The following is an 18715-nucleotide window of genomic DNA, read 5'->3' on the forward strand; positions in this document are numbered from 1 at the left end:
GAGCCCGTCTGTAGATATAGGTCGATATAGATATGGATTTCAGAAACAGTTTTTATTTGTGTGATCACTCTCTTGGGATGCTTTGAAGTAAAATAACACGATATGCAATATTCAAGCGTATAAATAAACAATGAGAATGAGCCTTCTTACACACTTTGGAGGGGGAGGGGCTATAGAGGAGAGGAAGACTCAGGAACACTGGTGCCGTGTGCAGCCTACGTGGGAGAGGGGAGAGGTATCCTCGTGAAGATCACAGGACTAATCACAGGGATTGCCCGCGTCTCCCCTTCTGAGCTCCTCGTCTAATCTACATCCAAAAACAATGCCTGCTTGATTTTTTTACAGCACTTATATAAGGGCTTTAATCTCTAGATGTGAGGCATTGCTATTAAAATATTTGTGCGTGACTGTCAGGCCAGAGAGAGTGAGTGGGTCAGGGATGGGTTGGGGGTGGGGAGTCACTTTTCAGACTGGTTTCAAGTTCAGCTCCACTAACACTCACTGGGCAGCTACCTTATGCACATACAGTGGCCACCACCTGGGCACTGTCACAGCTGTCATCAGGCCCTTGGGCATCTTCCTGGCTCTTCTCCAATCTCCCTTTTCCCTATCCCCAATTCTTCAATGCTATTACCACGCATCATCCCGTTTCTCTTGTGCCTCTTAACTGGACTAGTTCGGTCTTAAGCAGGAAATGTAAAGAGGTAGGGATCACCTAAAAAGACATTCTTAGGTCATGGTCATTACCTTGCATGCCCATTACTTCAAGGATTATGCTAGTAATTGGTAAACTTGAGAATGATTACTTGCTTCCAGGAAGAAGTATCAGTTCATCTATTGACCTCCTGTCCAGATTCGTTCGGTTCCTGTGCCACCATCATGGCCTGTCAGTGCTCTGTGTTGAAAGCCGGTGGCATGCATTACGCTTGGGATTACTGCTATTTTAGAGTATGGAGACACAGATCATCAATTCATCAATGCTGTGAGCGTCCGGCAAGAGACACAGCCAAATGAAGTTTGAATCTGAACAGTGTTTCTCTTTAGGGATTGCTGACTTACCTGTCTATCTCCTTCATAAAATGTTCAGATAAAAATATCATCAGCCTTTTTTTAATGTGCACATTATTGACTTAGTTACAGCCCTAAAGAATGCTAGCTTTGGTATATTTCTCTAGAAGAAAATATACTAATGAGTTCTGAAATTTCTTTTGTGCAAAAAAGAACCTATTATAAATAATAATTTCAGTTATGTCCATAACTAAAAATTAACCTCAGCTCATGTATAGTTTACTAAAATGCACTAATGCATGTCTTAAAATACATTTATCTTATACACTATTACATGCATAGAAATTTAAAATATCATAAATATTTGAAACCATGAGAAAATGCTAAACTTTTGTTTGTTTGTTTTGGGTAGCATATAATAACCCAGATTTCTTGTTTGGATGCTTTTTTGAAAGAGTGGAGAGACATTTTAAGACATGAAATATATCTATCAGTCGTTTTTTAAACTTTTATCACTTAAAATTCAGAAACAAATATACTCTGAGTGTAGATTGGCTAATTCTACAATCATTGTATTTGAAATATTGATTTGAAAGTATTTGTTATTTTTAAATTTTTAGAAATTTCCTAGACTATTTGGTTTTTAGATGTTTGATTTTTTTTTTTTTTTACAAAGGGCTTCGTCTGGTATTGACTCATTTTGACTTACTTTGATTTATTTCAAAAAGTTGAAACACACACATACCAGTATTATAAGAGTAAGGAAAATTGTTTTGCTTTTTGTATATACCTTTCCTTTGTAGTATCAAGTTGGTATAGAAACACTTGTTCCCTGTACAAAAAGAATGAAGGAAAGAACAGAGTAAAGCTTAATTTAATTCAACTTTTGCTAACCGATACTTTGTCTTATCACTTTTAATTTTGAGTTGCCGGTACCAATCAGCAATTTGTACTTCTTCTCATGTTTTGCCCTTTTTCTATTCCAGAAAACTAGATGTTTACCTTGATTGAAACAAATAACTCTAGTCTTCACATCTGATTTTATTCTAAACAAACAACAATGTTTCTCACATACTGAATAAAACAGTAAACCGAAAGCAAGTTCTTAGTCAGTCCAAGCTGCAACAACAAATTACCAGAGACTGGGTGGCTTAAACGTTTATTTCCCAGAGTCCTGGAGTCTGGGAAGTCCAAGGTCAGGGTACCAACAGATGTGGTATCTGGTAAAGATCTGCTTCTTGATTCGTAGAATACCATCTTCTTGCTGAGGGCAAGAGAGCTCTCTGAGGTTCTTTTGATAAGGGCACTAATCTTATTCAGGAGGGCCCCACTCTCATGACCTAATCACCCCCCAAAGGTCTCACCTCCTAATACCATCAAATTGGGGTTAGTATTTCAACATATAAATTTTGGAAGGACATGTTCAGCCCATGGCAGCAGGCAAGAATCAAGAGACATCAGGATCCATGCATTGAAAATACGGATCAAACTCATGAAGGTTATTTAAATATCTGACATATCTTAAAACTGCATGAAGACATCAATGCTTAAGTGAGCTTATTTCAGTCTATTCATGTATTTAGGCAATAGGTTACCCTCTGGGATCTAGTATGGGCCAGACTCTACTGGGAACTGGGGAAGCAGACCCCTTCCCTGGATCCTGAGATTGTATCCACTTATAACCCAGCCTGTTGCTGAATGGTGTCATTATCTTCACTCACCTTTTTTCCTCTCAGCTCACATTTTTCTCCAATAATTTGCACCATCTTTCATTTAAAATGAAGTTTTCTGTATTCCTTAATAGAAATCCTCTATTTTTCTTAACTTTTAAATTAAAATCAATCTAAATAATATCAAAGGTCCCATTCAGTTATAGTTTCTGAATAAAAGGAAAATTCACTTTGATCTTCAAAAAACAGTAGCTCTTGGGGAGTGTGGTACTTCTCCCACTCTGACTGGTTCTTCTGTGAGAACCCATGCTTGCTCCTGCCCTTCCCTCACCTCCAGCCTCCCAGGGGCCCTGTTTTACAGAAGTCCAGTCTGACCCTGAGGGGTGCTCTCTAGAACACTGTGTGGGAGGCTGAGCAGATGTTGCCAACCAAGAACTCAGCCTCAGGGACGAGGAATGAATGAATAGGAGGCTGGAGAACCTCCAGAAGGAAACTTACCTTCTACTTCATTTAATAAAACATTCAGCAGAGAACTGAAAACCAAAACCACAATGAAATACCACTCACACCCACTAAGATGGCTGGAATCAAGAAAATTGAAAGTAAATGCCGGTGAAGATATTGAGAAATTGGAACCAACCCTCATATGTTGCTGGTGGCAACGTAGAATCATGCAGCCCCTGTGGAAACTGGTCTGGCGGTTCCTCAGAAGATTAAACACACAGTTACCATAAAACCCAACAAGTCCACCCCAGGTATCTACCCAGGAGAAGTGGAAACATATAATCACACAAAAATTTGTACATGAATGTTCATAGCAGCATTATTCAAAATAGCCAAAAAGTGGAAACAACCCCAAAATCCATCAACCAATGAATGGATAAATAAAATATGGTCTATCCATATGATGGAATATTGTTTGGCAATCAAAGGAATGAAGTACTGACACACGCTCCAACACATATGAACCCTGAAAACATGACATTGAGTGAAAGAAGTCAGACACGAAAGACCACGTACTGTAGAATTCCATTTACACCAAATGCCAGGATCAGGAAAATCTACAGAGATGTAAAGCAGATTAGTGGTTGCCAGGGATTAGAGGATATGAGGACATGGGGGGACGATGTCTTAGGGGTGTGAGGTTTCTGGGTGAGGTGATGAAAATGTTCCAAAACTGTTTTTGGTGATGGTTCCACAAATCTGTGAGTATACTAAAAACAATTGAATTGTCCACTTTTTTTAAGAAATGGGGAGACTAGACAGAAAGCCACATACAAATATCTCATGTTAAATTGTATCCATCATTCTTAAAGAAAATGAAATTCTAAAATAGATTAATTAAAAACAAAAGCCTATGTATGGGATGAGGGTCTCTAGCCTTTTGTATTTGTAGCTATATCACACAAAATTACTTCGTTCAGGCTTATGAATTTCGGGGCCCAGCCACAGAGGTTTTATTTTATTTGTACATGTATTTCTTCCCCATGCCCTGTCCTGGATAATTTGAGATCACAGCCACAACAATCAAGTAAATTCAGAGTCCTCCCTACTCCTCCACCCCAAAATATTTAGTCTTACGTTATCAAGAGCATTAAGGAAAAAGATTTTGAGACCTAAACACTAAAGATTGGTTGTCAACACAGCAGAAACTCAAAACGTCCTATTTCATACTAATTGACCTAAGATTGCCTGGTGATGTCTCATAAGAATTAAATTTAGATGCTAACTTCAGTTCTGTCCCTGGAAATATCTCTATAACAACCAAAAGCAACTCCTAATTTCTTGCAAACATTGCTTCAGGGGTATTGTGAGAGCTAAAGTGATTACTCTATTTAGAATTCGGGGAATGAGACAAAGTCAGGAATTAACAGATAGAAAGCATTCTTGGCATTGTATAGCCACAGGTATCCCTGCAGAGAAAGGGCTAATGATCAACTCAAAAGGTATTTGTATCTGTGATATGACCTCTGCTCAAAATTCCAAACAGCCATCTCACTTTTCCACACAGCCTTCCTGTCTTCTCTGGCTCATTTTGTGTTCCGTACCAAGCCACACATCCTAGCTCATGATCCAAAGTAAAGCTTGCCAGCTGTGCTGGTAGCTTTCCCTCGTGCCCTTAGAAGCTATTTAAATGTGGAGTCTTTCTCCTAAGGCACACTTAGCTTGTGCAGCCAATATTACTGAAACAAGGAGTGTTTGGCAGGCAAAAATATTGTGAAATTTGTTTTAATACTTTGACTCATGAGTGGCTCTTAGGAGCTCAGAGTTGAAGCTTTTTATTGGTGTTGACTCTGGTGCTCTAAGAGTGTAGCAGTCGAGTGTTTAAGGAGAGGTCAAGCATACAATCCAAGCATTAGATAAAGCTCCTTGGGAACCTGACTCTTGTACTTTCCAGCTAAAATTCTCTGTCGTGTTTTCTTTATGGAAAATAATAGTACCAACCTTGTAGGATTATTAAAAGGAGTAAACATATCCATTTAAGGTACTTAGCACAATGCCTAGCTCGGTTACCTATTATGAGAGTCCCATATGTATGGTGCTCCGGACAAAAAGTTTTTTTTTCTTATTTGTTGCAGGTTTACCAGACAAAAAGTCTTAACCGAATCAACCTATCCAAGTTCTAGAGGTGCAAAGAGCTTCTTTAGGAAAAGAGAGAGAAAGGTTAACCCTCTCTGGGAAATGAGTATTTGGATGGGGTTCAGATATGTGATAAAGCCAAAGATGATGACCTAGTAATTAAGAGATTGCTTATTATAGATAAGGGAAATGATATTAAAAAGAGCAAGAAGACAGAAAAAAAGGATACTCAGATGTGATTGTTATGTAGGAGGTCTGAATAAATGAAAGATACAAGGGACGGCCGGTTAGCTCAGGTGGTTAGAACGCAGGGCTCAGTACTCATAACACCAAGGTTGCCGGTTTGATTCCCACATGGGCCACTGAGGTGCGCCCTCCACAACTAGATTGAAACAACTACTCAACTTGGAGCTGATGGGTCCTGGAGAAACACACTGTTCCCCAATTTAAAAAAAAGAAAGAAAGAAAAAGAATGAAAGATACAAAAGAGACAGACACAAAATGCAAATATCCGGGGAAGGTTCACAGGGATCTTCAGTGAAGTGGAAAGCACAGAATGAGGCAGAGAATAGTCAGGGTATTAAGAGAGGCCGCTGTTTTGTTTTGGTTTTGACGTGTGTGAGAAAAGGAATTTTTTGTTCGTTTTTAATATTTGCAGTTTGAAGCAATTGGCAACCATCAGAAAAATATGAAAAAAAGGGGTTGGGCAGGAAAAACAAGAGGAGGTGAACGCCTCTCGTTTTCAATCTTGTGAGTCAAGATTGAAAAATTGGATAACCGAAATCTGGATAATTTGGGATGGAGGCTTTAGAAGTCCGATGACCTAATACTCTGCTTGTACCCAGCACCCAGAGGGAGGCAGGACTGGTCACTGGACTTCTTTGTACTTTGCCTGCAAAAGTCACAAATACCTATTTGGCCCCCAATTTAGAAATAACAATAGTTTGCATCCTTTTCCATCCTGACCAAATGACCTTTGGTCCATCATTTAACTTCTGTGCAAATACTGTCACCAGGCTTAGTAGAGCTGTTTTGAAGGTGTTGAACATCTGGGGTAGAACAAATGTTAGGGAGAAAAATGTCATGATGTTTCACGTGTATGGCTCTATAAAAGCTTCGTTAGTTTCTCTATCAACAGTCCATTCTCTGGAGCAAATTCGGTACTTAGGAATTCTTCCCAAACTGTTCCAGGCTACTCGACTCCTTTATTGTGTTGAAGAAAAAATGTACTCCTGGTTCTCCAGAACATTTATATGTTGTGTGTGAGTTTGTTACGTGCTCAACAGTCAGTGACTCCTATAATTTTCATTCCCGTTTTACTCATGAGGAAGCTGAGGTGGAAGGAGTGGTTATTCAACTAATCCTATTCTCACACGTGCCATGTTTTTCCCGTGGTTTCATACCCATGGCAAATACATGCATTTTCAGGGCAACCTAAAAGGGTATTTGGGATGTGGGGAAATTTCACAAGGTGAATTTCAAGCCCAGAGCTGTGCTTACCTCCTGCACCCTCATTTAAGAATGAAAGTTCCTCTGAGTGTCACTAAATTCTCCCAGAATCTTAGCATGCATTTCAAATAGTCATCCTGATTTGACCCCTGGACTTCATTATTGCTGAGTTTTGCAGCAGGGCAGATGGAAATTACACAGCTGAGAAGCATCCCAAATCAGAGATACCTGAAAGCAAGAATGACACCAGTTATCCAACCTCATTTCCAAGGCGTTGTTAAAACCATCAGGCCTTATTATAAAACCAGATGAGAAGCAGAACTTTATTTATAATCCAAGTAATAACAGATGCTGGGACAATGGTTTATAAAGACAACGGCACATCATTTCACAGTAGCTGAGGGCCTCTTTTCGCCTCAGAAGATCTGTAACTAAGGTTTAAGAGGAGCAGCGCTGGAACTAGACCCCGGCTGCAGACACCCTGCCGCTGCACTTCCCATTATGTCGAGGGAAGCCGCCTGGTGGGGAGGGGCGGGAGCATGGATTAAAAAATAGTCTGGAATTCTTGAAGCATACGGAGGTCTTCTGCCCTGGGGAGAGTTTTGGCTCGTCCAGTTCCCAGTACATTCATGAGCATTTGTCTGCATGTGCTGGCTGATTGACTGACTAGGAGACCTCCTTCCCCAGAAAACATTAAGAGATCACAGCAAAAGTCTGTCTTGGGGGTTCAGATGAATTATCTTCAAGGCAGGAGATTAGAAGATGCCACATTGATTTACAATGAGATAAACTGTTGGCCCTTTAGTTCAAATAGCCACGAGCTCTCCTAATCTATTATTACCATTATCGTCCACATTGTCCACTTATGTTTAAACTGAACTTGTTGGAACAAAGGTGTTTTCTGTTTTGTTTCTCAGGTTGTGGTTTCTCGATCAGGATCGTCAACCCCTCATGTGAATTTTCGCCTGGATTCCCACCCCGTGTCTCCAAAAATGATTGTGGAGCGCCCGTTAAACCAAAATGGCTACACACTGGTTGTCACTGGGAAGACGGTAAGCCGTGTTCCCGCAGTCGGTGCCACGGACACAGCTCTTTCTAAGTGGATATCTATAGCCAGTAACCGGTGGTCCATTCCCTCTTTATCTTGGATTCACCTCTCCTCTATCAAGCTCCTTCTTGAGTATTTCAGAGATCTTCTGAAATCAAGTTAAATTTTTATTCAGGGAAGACTGGACCTCAGGGAGGGCCTGCTCATAATGTGTGCTTCTCCGTTTGTCCTATATTTCTCAATGAGAAAAACAAACACAGAGAATTAGAATTATAGTCCTAAGGGAAGAAGTCCAGTGCAGGCAGATAAATCCGAAAATTCATATTGGAATCCAACACCAGCCAGTAACCCCTTTTCTCTGAGAGCAGGAGGTGCATCTTGATATTAGAATGACATGTAAGCTTACTTAGACTTTCCTTGGGGTTCAAGTGTGTTTTCCGGCTGCTTAAATTATATTCTCTTGTGTATTTTAAAATTGTCCCAGACAGAGCAAAATGTCCCTACGAAACAGACCCTGTAGCATTGCATGACAAGGCTTGTGCTCCCTGGACAGTAGCGGTAACTTCTATCACGTACATGCAACAGTAGAGGGAAGAAAGGCTTTTGATTTTTTAATTTTTATTTCATTTCATCATTATGACATGATTTCCATGCATAGGTGCTATCTGTAGGCGACCCTATATAATTGTGTTTACATGTGTCTTTGGTGTGTTTCGTTTTTATTTGACAAACAAACAAAAAGTCCTCTAGGTGCTATTTCCACCCCTTGTGTTCACAGGTCACCAAGATCCCACTGAACGGGCTGGGCTGTGAACATTTCCAGTCCTGCAGCCAGTGTCTCTCTGCCCCTCCCTTTGTGCAGTGTGGCTGGTGCCATAACAAATGTGTGCGATTGGAGGAATGCCCCAGTGGAGTATGGACTCAAGACGTCTGTCATCCTACCATCTACAAGGTAGGAGTCTCTGGTAGCTATCAGTGTTTTGTGGTAAACACACATCCCATTAATGCAAAAAAATCAGTTCACTGACTGAACTGTGAGACCTCAGCCAAAGCACCCCCTCCCTCTAGGTTCCCCTTCCAGATGGCGTTGGGGTCCATCCCCTGAGTCTGCTCCTGATGTGCTCCTTCACCCTCACTAAGTACATTCTGTCCTTGGGTGTTTGCTTCTCCTTAGTGCTACGTGAATAGGAGTGGTTGCTAGTAAGCAGCATCACTCCCCCCCACGGGGACCTCTTCCCACCACTCACCCATTCTCTGTTTCCTCACCACCTACTTCATCTACCAGGGGCCCAGACATGAGCCTCCTCCATACTCAGAGATTGCTCATGACATAACCCAGAACCCTAAGCGCACCTGCGAGCTGGAGAGCCTAGCCATGCTGGGACAGGCAGGACACGACAGAAGGCTTCTTCTGCCTGAAGCCCGGGTGGTGACCTTGTCTCATCACAGGTGAGACTGCGGCCACTTCCCAGGGCAGTGTGGATGGTCAGCACCCAGGGGTGGCTCGTACCTTCTCTCAGAGTTCCTGGAAAGCCTTAAGGGCGCAGCTGCTGACTATGCTGACATCTCTTCTCCGTGAGCCATCCCATTCTTTAATTCATTCCAAAAACATTTACTGAGTGTTGCTACCCAGCAGGCACTCCCTAGACACTGGGGACATCCAGTCAGAACACAGCCAAGCGCCTCCTGCTGTGAGAGAACCTAGTAGCTTCCAGCCGTGAGCTTCAGCCATGACACTGCAGCCACCATCGCTCCCTGTTGCCCTACTTCCTTCAGCATAGACCGGGGTGCCAAAAAAATGTGTACAAGTGGACACTTCGGTCAGCGTTGCTCACGCAGTAGTTCGCTGTAATCAGAAGTGTCTGGACGCTGATGGTAACCATTTTGTGCACCTCTTGTAATTGTAGAAGTCAAACGTGACTTGTACTCACCTTTTGTTATTGGTTTATACCGAGTATCACAATTTTAATACAGTTTTCCTTTCTTAAAATGTGTATGTATTTTTTTGGCACCCTCTTGTATTTGGCACTATGAAAATCTCCCTGGCAATTTTTTAAAATATCTTGATCCCAACACATTTTGCTTGAAAATATTTCCTGGTGAGGACCCAGTGTGTATTTTTTCTGCCTGCATGTAGAAAAGTTGGACTTTAGTAAGTGGTTCTTGTGAAAAATTCAAGTTAAAGGTCGTGGTCGCCTTGCTCAAGCCCAAGTAAACAGAGTGTACGAGTCAGAGCAGGAACCGCCCCTGAGTGCATGGCTGTTTGCATTTAGTTACGGTTTGGGACACGGTTTGTAGGGTGACTGGGTTTTAAACCAAATCAGCTTCTGTTGGGTGCGACACAATTATTAAGACTTAGTTTGATTGGCCAGAGAATAAACTAGAAGACAGTAAGAAACCAAATTTAAATCTATACTGTAGTGTTTATGTATCTCTCTTGTTGTTGTTCTTTAATATACTTTTAAAACCACATGCAATTTTATACTTTTTGAAACACACAGCCTTGGCAACTTGCGACACTAGAAAGCTGAGCTAAGCTATTTATTCCGTGTAAGAGATATGAGGAGCGTGTGTGTGTGTGTGTGTGTGTGTGTGTGTGTGTGTGTATGTGTAGTTAAATCACAATTTCATTTCAAAAATATCCAAGCTGGTGTTTTAAATGAAAAGCAGGTTGAGAGCCTGTACAAATGAAACATTAAATTTTGACCAATGTGCTTCCTTTTATTAGTCATGAAAGCTATATTAAAATTGTTAAAAACAGAGTACATATTTTAGAATTTTCTGGAACCAGAAAATCTTTCCTAATGTTTGAATCTTCCTCCTCTCTCAACTTTCGCAAGTCCAGCACTCTAGTTGGCCATTTTAAAAGGTTGCATTGTATCATGCACAAGCCAGTGAAGCCCGGGCTGTTCGTTCATAGTTGTTAGAAAGATTTCATGCTGCACTAGAGCGTGACGTTCAGCATTCTTACTGAAAAAAACTAAGACAGATTATTCATCTTTTTCTTATCTGTCTTAAACTCCATAGGCACAAAACCCAGCTAATGTATAGAGTTTCACTTTCTGATAAATGTAAGTTAACCTGCTTTTCAAGGTGCATGATGTTCCGCGGCTGAAATTCTTCGCAGTTGCACAAATGAGAGGTTTCAGGATTGCCAGCCCATTATTTTGTGTCAAACATGTTATCTGATCTTGTATTTAAAGAGCAATGAGAAATGCTTCTGAAAAGGAAGAGCACTTTTGAATGTATTCTGAATTTATAAGGATAAAATTGTCATCTCTTGTAGGATTGAATTCCATCCCAGGGAGACAGTAAAACAGTTTATTAAATGATGAGAAGACTCAGATAAGAAACCACAGCCATACCTTATGAGGGTAGAGGTCACGCAGGCCATATGCCACTGCCAGTGTATTTGTGACTTGTTTCCTACTGAAGAGGCAAATTTTAATTTTCCAAGTTCTTAGATTGTTGTTTCTCTGTATACTGCTCACCTGGCTTCCCCTGTTGTTACTATTGTGCATTACTATGATACGTTGCCAATTTTAAATTTCCAAGGTTTTTGTTGTTGTTTCTAGCTTTCTCATGGATTAGCTTGATAGGTTTTGAAAACATGATCATGTAAATCATTTTTACCTGTGAGAGGGCGCTAGCTACCTTGGTGGCAATTTCTTCCCCACCCAGACAGGTGGGAGACCCAGTGTTCTGCCAGACACCCACTTCCTTCCCAGAGTTCCCCTGCCCTGCAGTACAGCTGAGTTTGCTGGCCCATTGTTAGTTCTGTCCAAGGATGTGCAGTCCAATCTTGCGTCCTTCCTTTTCCCCTGGCAGAGTGACCGTTACCCCGTGAGCTGGGAGAAATCCTTAGATGCCCTCCTCTAGAATTTCAGCCTGGAGAGAAAAGCTACGTCGAGCTGGTCTTTCAAAACCTGACAGATGGTCTAGCCAAGTTTTTATAAAACCCATTACTATTGCCAGGGCACCAGATGAACACTTCTTGGTGTCTTTTCCCAAATCATAACCCAATCCTTTTGCTTTGGATAGAAAGTGATGATGTTTGCAGAGTGACAGACTTCAGTTTTTACACAGAAGGTGGGAGGACGTAGGCAGTGGATCAGGCCTTGGGCAGCTGTTTTCTATGGGGAAGCCGTCTCATTAAAAAAGGGAACAGCAGCTGTGTGACCGCCTCAGGCTGAAGAGAGTGGGGAGGGTTAGGTGTGTTATTATCTCCCACTGGATTTCCAACATAATAATAAACAGATATTTTTTTCCTACCAGTTCTCATTTGGCTAGAGGTATACACAAGGTAAGTTTTCATGAAAGGCACAACTGTAATGTATTTTAAAGGGTAAATTACCCATCATAAAAGCATTAAGCTAAGACTTTAAAGGGTTTGGTAAACAAAGGTAAGTTTGTGATTATTTACTTAGGAGGGATGGGAATCTTTGTAATTTGAATTTTGCTAAAAGCCCTTTTAAATCGTAAAAGAATCACTTTTAGACTTTCACTAATTAGCCTTAAACAAATACCTTTACTGGTTTTTGAGTTGTCTCTATAGCAGTGTTATGTTTTCCCACCATTGTACTTTACAGCACAATTTACAATATGTCCCCCAAAAGAGCATTTCCTTTCTCAATTGTCACAAAGCTGCTGAGGAGAAGCTTATTTTTAACTTGGAAATGTGTTTTGTTTCAATAGTTTTAGTATAAGAATCGTCTTATAGAATCCCTAAGAGCATAATGCTGTCATATTACAGTTGCTAAAGTTTTATTAATAAATTCAAATTTTACTTTGAACACACTGAAAGTGAACCTGTAATAATAAAATGAACATGTTATTTATTTAACATTGAACAAGGGTGGGGGTGGAAAATCAATCCAAGAAATGAGATGTAAAATAATGCCAAGGGAAATAATTAGAAACATCACTACAATACAGATCACACTTGGGGCTCTCTCCAGTTCTGTTTTTATCTCTTTCAAGAGAAATAATATAATGAATGTATAAAATATTACATCATATTGTAAAGGCTGAGTGTATCAATCAACCGACTGGTACATATCAAATAGTGACCATAGTTAAAGAAAAAAGAAATATCACAAATCAGTAAATGACTTATAAATAAATAGATCAGGAATGAATAAATGGCAGGTATGTATTGAATACCATCTTTGTGTTCGATAGTAGGAAAGCCGCTGGCATTGTGACCGTGTTACTTTCCTTTCTGAGTGGGGACTACCACGGCGGCCCGAGTGGAGCACACCAGCTGGGCCGCAGAGTGAGGCGTGTGTTGGCACTCGGCTCCTAGAGCCCATGAAGGGGTTTTGAGCAGAGTTTGATCTGGAGGCCCATGAACAAGTTATAATCAATGTTGTAAGCATGTAAAAGTCTGGGTCCAAAGTGTCTCTTCTCCAGCCCGGAAGTTTCCTAGAAGATGGATTCAGTTCAGGGGCCCAAGGAGACCCTTCGTTCTGGCCCTGGCTGAACCTGATCTCTATCCCATCACTGGATCTCCTAAACAACTCGTTTCATCAGCATGTCAGAGAGTTGTAATATTTGTCCCAGATTCTCTGAAATTTGTGACCATTATTCCTGTAGTGAAAATTCAATTTCTTTAAGTAGTGGGAGAATGAAAGAATTTCATACTATTCGAGGATATATGCTTTGTTTTCAACACGTGTGAAAGAACATATTTGATTCTTGAACGTCTGTGCTGTCCTTGTAGGTTTTCCCCATTAGCGCCCCCCTGGAAGGAGGGACAACGCTGACCATATGTGGCTGGGACTTTGGATTCAGGAGGAATAATAAATTTGATTTAAAGAAAACCAGAATTCTCCTTGGAAATGAGAGCTGCACCTTGACCTTAAGTGAGAGTACAGCAAATACGTAAGGATCTTAAAATGCTTTGCTGGGGTGTGGTTGGCAAACAGGATTGGTTTTTGAAGGAATGCTTGTAAAAATTGCCCTAAAAGTTCATCTTTTAAATTAAAAAAGGATCTTGGCCTATCACATCCCTTGTGTATTTGTGTTGTTTTGTTTTGGAATCCTATTTACTACCAGGATTAGGGAGAGAGAAAGGTGACATTACCTGGGTGAAGAGCAGAAGAATCCAACATCAGGGATTTTTCACCATTTTTGTAACAATTCTTCAGAAACTGTCTGGGTAGATCTGAAAGCACTGGTTGGGGTCACTCCATCCTGAAAGTCTTCAAATATTGTATCCAATGGCTATTTTTATGAAAATCAATAAATAGCTCGCTATGGATCCTCTCTTCCAAACTCACTTTCTAAACCTCAGACATGGAGTAGAGCAACTGAATCACACTTTTGAGACTCATTTTTTTTGATGAGTTTAAATTTACATTCAGCTGATATTTAAAGGCACTGTAATGTAAGGACTGTATCTTATTTAGCCATTCCCAAATCCCAGGAGATACCAATACCAGTCCGATTTCACAAAGGTGATTCCTGAAGTTCAGAGAGGTGGAGTGTAGGTTCCAGAGGTAATCCAGAGAGTAAGAGCTGAACAGATCTTGAACTCAGCTTCCCTTATCCAAGACCTGTGCTTGTGCCACTGTATGCTAGGCATACCGCCTATAAAATGTGAATTCCATAATGAATGAGAATCCGGAAAGTTTTAGTTATGTAGTAAAAATAACCAAACATTTAAAGTTTTATGGTTGAACCTAGTCTATCAAGTGGTTATTTTATACCTAGTAGAATTCTTTTCAGGGTTACACAAAGGTCTGAATCTTCATTTTGCTAAGACCAAAACATCCATTAGTGTCATACTGTTTAGCTTAATGGCAAAACAGATTCATTCTGGAAGTGAATTTTGTAAGTTCTTACTCATAGCATTATAAATTAGAGCCTGTAACCACAGAACTGTTCCTGTTGACATACTTTAATGAAGAGATTTGGCTTATTTATAATTAACCATTGTTCCATATGCTGTTGACATACTGTTAGTCTGTAGTTATATATGCCAAAAATTATGCCTACAGTTTTATAGGGTTAGACTTAGATTATTATGAACTTTTCCATTGATAAGGTCTAATATTTCCTGTTTTATCTGTGTAAGTAATATAACATGTCACTATGAAATTTAATGTAACAGTATAGAAATATAATTATACAATTGTCAGCCCTAATGTTTTACCCCAAAACTCTGCTTGCTAGTCAGGAGTCAGTGCACAATTTAGAGTTAATGTCCCTTCATATAAATCAGCCAAACCAGAAAACGCCTTTGGATTTGTAACATATTATACTTTGTGGGGTTTTTTCAGGTTAAAATGCACAGTTGGTCCTGCAATGAGTGAGCACCTCAATCTGTCCATAATTATTTCAAACGGTCGAGGGTCAGCGCAATACACTGCATTTTCTTACGTGGTAAGTCTAAGCATTACTTTTCTCATGTAGTAGGATATTTAATTGCTACTTAATCTATTTAGAGTTATAAAATTAACAAGTTACTTTGTCTTTTTATTTTTATCTCTCATTCAGGATCCTATCATAACAAGTATTTCTCCAAGTTATGGTCCTAAGACTGGTGGCACTTTACTTACTTTAACTGGAAAGTACCTAAACAGTGGGAATTCTAGACACATTTCAATTGGTGGAAAAACATGTACTTTAAAAAGGTGGTGTGAATTTATTTTTTGTTGCATCAATAATGTAGGATTAATATATATATATATATATATATATATATATATATATATATATATATCTAACAAATCAAGAAAAAATTATTCTTTTTTGTGGAGGAAAGTCAAGATATTTATCATTTACTCTCCTGCTAATAAAACTTCTTCCTTCTCAAGCCCATCTACTCCCTTTTGCTCATTTTTCTACCTTTCCCTTATTGTTTATTAATTCCACTTTTAAGTTTTATCTTTCTATTCACCTTCTTTTCCTGTTATGTCTTAGTATCCTAGCTATAGTATAAGCTGTGTGATTCTGGTAATTGACAAAAAATTAAAATAAACATTTCCATCAAGATTTACAATTAGATTAAATGACTTGGGGGAGGTGAGAAACATGGGAGACATTGGGTTTGGAGGGAAGATAATATTTTTGCTTCTTAGAGTTGGAAGAGCTCCGTTTAATCAAATACCAAAAGGATACCTTTAAATTGCTTAAAATCCTAAATGTTTTGAAATCAAGGAGGACTTGCCCAAACAAGACAAAATGTGGACTCTAGTCAAATGTAAACAGCCTACAATAGAAAGAGCTTTTTTCTAGACTTCATCAGGAAATTCCCATTTAGGAGCCACTGAGTAATATCCTTTTGATTTATGGATATAATTTTTTTCTTGTCTTTTTTAAATTTATTGGGGTGACATTGGTTAGTAAAATTACATAGGTTTCAAGTGTACAGCTCTATAATAAGTCATCATATATTGCATTGTCATGTTCACCACCCAGAGTCAGTTCTCCTTCCATCACCATATATTTAACCCCCTTCCCCCTCTTCCATCACCCCCTCTCCCGCCTTACTCTCTGGTCACCACTAAACTGTCGTCTGTGACTATGAGTTTTTGCTTGTTTGTATTGTTCATTTGTTGTTTTCAGTTTTATATCCCACATATGAATGAAGTCATATGATTCTCGCCTTTTCTGTCTGACTTATTTCACTTAGCATGATAATCTCAAGATCCATCCATATTGTCGCAAATGGCATTATTTCATCTTTTCTTATGGCTGAGTAGTATTCCATTATGTATATGTACCACATCTTCTTTATTATGGATATAATTTTAAAATATGTGTATCTTTAATAACTAAGATCCGTTTTCTTAATTTTTTTTTGGTACAGTGTGTCAGAGAGTATTCTCGAATGTTATACCCCAGCCCAAACCACTTCAACTGAGTTTCCTATTAAATTGAAAATTGATTTAGCCAACCGCGAGACTAACAGCTTCAGTTACCAGGAAGACCCCATTGTCGAACAAATTCACCCAACCAAATCTTTTATTAGGTAAGTAAAAACTTCTGATGGGCATAAGAAAATAATGAACATAAGGATGATTTGGCTGTTGAATAGTGAAGAGGAGTTGCGGTTTTATCTGTGTCTTTGATGCCGTTACATTTCTTTTAAAGGCTGCTTTTCCAATTCAGGACTAAAAACTATTTTCTGGTCCTAAGTGCAGTTTGACATTATCAGTGCTAGTTCATGCCAAGAAACATTTTATCCTATTTTATTACATTTTGAATGGATTTCAGTAAAACAGTTTAACATGGCACTATAGTATTTATGACTTACATTATGTATGTGTCAATTTTTGCCCTGCCTGCTTTATATACAGCTTTTCCTTATAGCAGTGTATCTTTGAATCAGTATCTCATTGGACCCAGTTCAGTCTGTCTTGATTACATTAATTCTATCAGTCTAGCAACAATAGTTAATTTTGTTTTTCTTTGTATATTTTTTAGAGAGAGAAACTTTCTTTTGTATATTTGTTGAATAAAAAGACAAATTAATTTCTTTAGCTTACAAAATATGAATTTTTAAAAAATATTTTCAAGTTAAATACGTTGTTTCCAAAGAAGAGTTCCCATTGCCTTTGGCTGTGGCTGTAACTTGCAGTCACTGTATGTCTTTTAATTGAACTTTTCTCTTAAAATACTTGGTAGGAAAAGGACCTCTTAATGTTGCTGTTTTTCTATTTTATTTTGCCAGTGGCGGGAGCACAATAACAGGTGTTGGAAAAAACCTAAATTCAGTTAGTGGCCTGAGGATGGTAATAAACGTGCATGAAGCAGGAAGGAACTTCACTGTGGTAAGTCCTTTGAGTGATACTTACGCTTCAAGTTCTGCATCTCTGCTTCTGCCACTGGTGTTCCCAGTTCATAGGACATTTCAGTTTGCCTTGAATATTTGCACCCTCCTCGCAGTGTAGGTCAAATAGTATTTTTTATCAACAACTAAAATGATCTAGTCTTTGGCTAACATTATGAAAAAAATACACACACGTTTAGACACAAATGATGATGACCAACTTGAGGCAGTGTTTTTAAAGACAGTCAGTACATGTACACACCACATCATTTCCTGTCTTAGTGAGTCAGGGCTGCTATAACAAAAATACCATAGACTGGTGGCTTAAACAACAAACGTTTATATCACAGTTCTGGAGGCTGGGAAGGCCAAATCAAGGTGCCAGCAGATCCAGGCGTCTGGTGAGGACACTCTTCCTCATTGCAGGCCATTTGCTCATTGTAACCGCCAATGGGTTAGAGAGAAAGAGGAGGCAAGTGGTCCTGTGTCTTCTTATAAGGGCACTAGTGAGAACTCCACCCTCATGACTTAATTACCTCCCAAAGCCCCACCTCCAAATACCATCACATTGGGGATTAGGGTTCCAACATATGAAGTTGGAAGGAGGGGACACAGATATTCAGTTCACAGCATTCCCCTACCCCCTATTTTAATGTCCCATAGAATATCACCGTTTTGCTCTAATAGAACCCGTGGGTAACGTCTCCAGGCTTGCAGCAACATCTTTGTCTTTCTAAGTGGCAGGCACACAGTGCTTTCTTACATCCTCTCCTTACCGTTTTTCTTGTACCTTTGTTAACACTTATCAAGTAATGAGAAAGAGCATTAGAATACTTACGTCATGTCCTAGAGGGTGTATGTTCTATGGGATTTCTCCACCTTCTTTTATTTTCAAGGGCAATCAGAATTTAACGGAATGCCTCCTTACAGGTGATAGACCTATTTTGTGCTCTAACAATTTATTTAGGTCACGTTAAAATGGTAGTTTTTGTTAAGACCTTAGGAAGGTTGGAGTTATTTACAAAGATTTCATACTTTCGTTGTTTTTCTCTGACATAAAAGACCGAAAGCTAGTTGGGCTTGTGCTCTCAACTTGGAATTAAAGTTCCCAGTGACCCCTCCCCAGCAGGGTTTTCACTGGGCAGCTAATAGATTGAATGACAGCACTTTCTTTTACATTAC

At 39.4% G+C, this 18715-nt stretch overlaps 1 protein-coding gene across 4 annotated transcripts in view; it reads left to right on the forward strand.

Moving 5' to 3' along the window:
* The window catches only part of MET (MET proto-oncogene, receptor tyrosine kinase), a 112708-nt gene that overhangs the window by 59968 nt on the left and 34025 nt on the right, over positions 1–18715 (forward strand). For all 4 annotated transcript variants that reach the window (XM_019654771.1, XM_019654769.1, XM_019654768.1 and 1 more), the window contains exons 4-10: positions 7625–7759; positions 8534–8707; positions 13478–13638; positions 15039–15141; positions 15256–15392; positions 16571–16732; positions 17435–17534. In XM_019654771.1, the coding sequence (XP_019510316.1) occupies positions 7625–7759; positions 8534–8707; positions 13478–13638; positions 15039–15141; positions 15256–15392; positions 16571–16732; positions 17435–17534 (972 nt within the window). The remainder of the gene's footprint in view (positions 1–7624; positions 7760–8533; positions 8708–13477; positions 13639–15038; positions 15142–15255; positions 15393–16570; positions 16733–17434; positions 17535–18715) is intronic.

The sequence above is a fragment of the Hipposideros armiger genome, unplaced genomic scaffold (assembly GCF_001890085.2).
Source record: "Hipposideros armiger isolate ML-2016 unplaced genomic scaffold, ASM189008v1 scaffold_230, whole genome shotgun sequence".
Taxonomy (NCBI): Eukaryota; Metazoa; Chordata; class Mammalia; order Chiroptera; family Hipposideridae; genus Hipposideros; species Hipposideros armiger.